The sequence below is a fragment of the Armigeres subalbatus genome, chromosome 1, assembly GCF_024139115.2.
Source record: "Armigeres subalbatus isolate Guangzhou_Male chromosome 1, GZ_Asu_2, whole genome shotgun sequence".
Taxonomy (NCBI): Eukaryota; Metazoa; Arthropoda; class Insecta; order Diptera; family Culicidae; genus Armigeres; species Armigeres subalbatus.
Genome location: NC_085139.1, coordinates 103,829,051 through 103,833,414, shown reverse-complemented (window position 1 = coordinate 103,833,414; position 4,364 = coordinate 103,829,051). Strand labels below are relative to the sequence as shown.

The 4,364-nt window shown below is 48.0% G+C and overlaps 1 protein-coding gene across 1 annotated transcript; it reads left to right on the top strand.

Moving 5' to 3' along the window:
- The first annotated feature begins 250 nt into the window (after window positions 1–250).
- LOC134206387 (uncharacterized) lies at window positions 251–4,033 on the top strand. Its single transcript, XM_062682090.1, has one exon. It carries the CDS (start codon window positions 251–253, stop codon window positions 4,031–4,033), a length of 3,783 nt encoding a protein of 1,260 aa, XP_062538074.1.
- The last annotated feature ends 331 nt before the right edge of the window (window positions 4,034–4,364 follow it).

Genomic DNA, 4,364 nt, shown 5'->3' with positions numbered 1-4,364 from the left:
GTCTTGGTTTTCGCTGGATTCTGGTTGGTTCTTTTATTCGCTGATCAATTTCCCCCTCCGCTGTTGCTGTCAATCCTTGGGTGGTCAGTTCGTCTCGCGGCGCGTGGAATGTCGAGTCGATAGGCAGTCAGCAGTGCAGTAAATACAGTGCGGCAGTGAATAGTGCGGTGAAAAGTGAACAGTGCAAACGAACTCCTCAGTGAAGTGAACTTTTTTCTTTGCAAGTGACTTGAGTGCTAAACAGTGGACTATGACGGACGATCTGCGTAGTTTAGTAAAGCGAGAAAAGCGCATACGGAACAGTTTAGACTCAGTGGCTTTGTTTGTGAGCGAATATGATGAACAACGTGACAAAGATGAGGTGGGAGTTCGTTTGCAATTGTTAGAAAGTTCATTCAAAGAATTCAATCAAGTGCACGAGAAAATTGAGGTGGTTCTGGATGAAGTCGACGAGGAGCAGAACGCTGATTCAAAGGAATCGGAAAAGGATCGTCGATCAAGGCTGGAACAAGCATCCAAGAAGCGAGAAGCGGAAGGTGCAGCGTTGACCAAGGACATCGAGAATCGCTACTGCAAGGCCAAAGCTGCGTTGTTGAAGTGGCTACAGACCACGAAACCTGCATCCAACAATTCAGTAATTCCAGATAATCAATCCGTTCTCTCTAAAGTGAAGCTTCCAGAAATCAGACTTCCGACATTCAGTGGCAAACTTCGAGATTGGGTATCTTATAGGGATGCTTTCCAAAGCCTGATTCACGGGAGCCGTGAACTCACCGACATGGACAAATTCACCTACCTGAGATCGTCGTTGTCTGGAGAAGCGCTTCAGGAAGTCAGTTCCATTGAACTTTCCGCCGCCAATTATGTTGTGGCTTGGGCTGCACTTGAGGAACGATACCACAACAAGAAGCTGATAGTGAAGGCCTATCTCGATGCTATCTTCTCCATCGAATCCATGCGGAAGGAAAACTACGAAGCACTGAACCAGCTTGTCAGTGACTTTGAGAAGAATCTCCAAATGCTGCAGAAGATGGGAGAAAATACCGACGGCTGGAGCACAGTTCTGGTGTACATGGTGTGCTCAAAGCTCGATGGTGTAACCCTTCGATTCTGGGAATCTTCGCATAACTCGAAGGAAGTGCCAACCTATCGGAATTTGGTGACCTTCCTGAAGAATCATTGCGCTGTTCTCCAGTCAGTTGAACCGAACAAAGCCACCTCCGTCGAACAGAAGAAACCGAAGATAAGCGTCAGCCATCCTACGATCGCCACCGGTCGGTGTTGCTTCTGTGCCGAAACGTTTCATCCTGCTTTCTTGTGCAAGCGATTCCAGAAGATGAAGATACCAGAACGATACGATACAGTGAGAAAGAACGGTCTGTGCATGAATTGTTTGTCTTCTGGTCACTTGGCCAGGAATTGCAGCAAGGGAGTTTGCCGTCAATGTGGAAGAAAACACCATACTCTGCTTCACTTTGAAGCAAACAGTGCTAAATACAAATCCTCCGTTCCACAGACGATAACAAGACCCCCAAGTGATCGTCAACCACCAACAAATCAAGCACAGCCGGAAACATTTACCAACCAGACAGCACACACCACAAACCATAACGAACCCTCCACTTCACTGTCAGTAGTCCAAACACTTTCGCAAAACACCAACCCACAGTCCGCCACAGACAAACTGAACACATTGCAACACACTGTATCCCTTCCGTCTCAAACAAGACCTTCTACACAAGTTCTGCTTTCTACCGCCATCGTGCGGATTTGTGATGATAACGGAAGATCGATGTTGGCCAGAGCATTACTAGATTCTTGCTCGCAGTATTGCTTCGTTACATCTGAGTTTTGTCGTCGAATGAATCTCCAAGAAGGTCAGAATTACGTTACCGTAAAGGGAATCGGTGGTTCCGAAAGCGTTTCGCAGAAAGCTGTACGTGGTACGATCAGTCCCCGCTTCGCAAGCATTTCTAATTTCGAGGAAGTGATGCGGTTCAACGTGTTACCGAAGCTAACGATTCCACTCCCGTGTGAAGGGTTCGAAACAAGCCAGTGGAATCTACCACAAGACATTACACTAGCGGATCCGCACTTCTACCAATCCTCGAGCATCGACATGATCATCGGTGCCGAATACTATCTCGACCTGCTGCGAGAAGGGAGGTTCCGGCTCAGCGAAGATGGTCCAACATTCCAAAACACGGTGTTCGGATGGATCGTGTCTGGTCGCACCACTAGTACTTCCTTATCAGTCGCCGCCACCACACTATGTTCCACAGCGGAGCTTCAAGAGCAGCTAGCTCGATTTTGGGAACTCGAAAGTTGCCAGCTGAGGAGTACTTATTCCATAGAAGAAGGTGAGAAGTGTGAGGAAATCTTCAAGCAAACAACTACCCGCGACGAAGAAGGGCGCTTTGTCGTTTGCTTACCGAAGAAAAGGCACATCATTGAGCAATTGGGAGAGTCAGGACGCAGCGCAGAACGACGATTCATTAGTTTGGAGCGACGATTTGCCACTAATCCGCAGCTGAAGAAGCTGTACTGTGAATTCATGGAGGAATACTCGTCAATGGGTCATATGAAGGAAGTCAGCGAAGCAGAACTGTCCAGATCGGTGTGTTATTATTTGCCACACCATGCTGTTCTGAAGCCGGACAGTACAACGACCAAATTGCGCGTTGTGTTTGACGCATCGTGCAAAACTACATCAGGCGCTTCACTGAATGATGGGTTGATGGTCGGTCCCGTAGTTCAGGATGATCTCATCTCCATTCACGCTCGATTTCGACTGCGTCGGATTGGTATCGTCGCTGACGTAGCAAAGATGTACCGAATGGTAAGAATGTGCTCACGTGATCAGAAGTTGCATCTTATTCTATGGAGGAAGTCGTCAGAACAACCCATCCAGACTTACCAGCTCACGACCGTTACGTACGGCACGGCATCGGCTCCGTTTCTGGCCACTCGTTGTCTAGTTCAGCTAGCAGGAGACGGAGACTCCACACATTCAGTAGCAGCAAATGTACTGCATAAAGATTTTTATGTCGACGACATGATCACGGGTGTCGACAATCCAGAGGAAGGCAAGAAGCTAGTCACAGAAATGGTTAGCCTGACAGACTCTGCTGGATTCTCGTTACGTAAATGGAACTCGAACTGTGAAGAAGTCCTAACCGAACTGCAGCCGCATCTTCGCGACAATCGAGAAGTATTCGAGATGGATCCTCCACCGCCAACCGCTACCGTCAAAACACTAGGCCTCGTCTGGTGTCCTTCCGCCGATGATTTCAGCTTCACCGTTCCAAAGTGGAGTACGACAACAGGGGTGACGAAGAGGACTGTTGTTTCCGATGCATCCAGATTGTTTGATCCATTGGGTTTGATTGGACCCGTAATCGTCGAAGCCAAGATTTTCATCCAAACGTTGTGGAAACTACAAGTCAGTTGGGACGATTTGCTTCCTGAAAACCTTCAAGCATTTTGGTTGGAGTATCGTAGAAACCTTGGTGCTTTGGAATCCATCAGCATTCCGCGATGGGTCAACTACAGTGGGGACTGTTCCTCAGTCGAATGGCACGGCTTCTGCGACGCTTCAGATAGCGCATACGGTGCTTGTTTGTATTTGCGATGTACCACTTCTGATGGTTCTGTTCGTGTTCAGTTAATGATGTCAAAGTCCAGAGTAGCACCACTGGAGGATTTGAAGAAGAAGAAGCGCAAGCTTTCAACGCCCCGTCTAGAACTTTCGTCCGCATTGCTTCTCAGTCATCTTTACGAGAAGGTTAGCCAAGCTACCCAATTGAAAATTCCGTCGTTTTTCTGGACTGATTCCAACATTGTTAAATTTTGGATTGCGTCGACTCCATCGCGATGGCAAACCTTTGTCGCGAACAGGGTGTCCGAGATCCAGCACCTGACTAAAGGTGGTTTATGGAACCATGTCGCAGGAATCGAAAACCCAGCCGATGTTCTTTCGCGTGGCATATCAGCCGCTCAATTGGAGTACCAAAAGTTGCTGTTGAACAGCTAGATCCAGCTACCCTTGAAGAACGAAAAATCGTAGCGCTACCGCTGCAAGCAATTCCGTCAAGTGAAATATTCTCGCTACGCTCGTCGCTGTCGTCGTTAGTTCGTTTGGTAGCTTGGATTCGTCGTTTCCACCACAATGTGCAGAGTGTCAACCGAGGCACTAGAAGGGTCGGATTAATCACCTCCCAAGAATATGAAGACGCCATGCTACATCTAGTTCGGCTATCACAAAAAGAATGCTTTTCGCAAGAGATAGCAAATCTGTCAGTGGGACTCAAATTAAAGATTCCTCCGCAATATCGCCATATCGCGTTGGTGGCCGGCTCCGGAAT

Coding starts and splice junctions, on each gene's coding strand:
- LOC134206387 (XM_062682090.1), top strand. CDS start 251: ATGACGGACGATCTGCGTAGTTTAGTAAAGCGAGAAAAGCGCATACGG.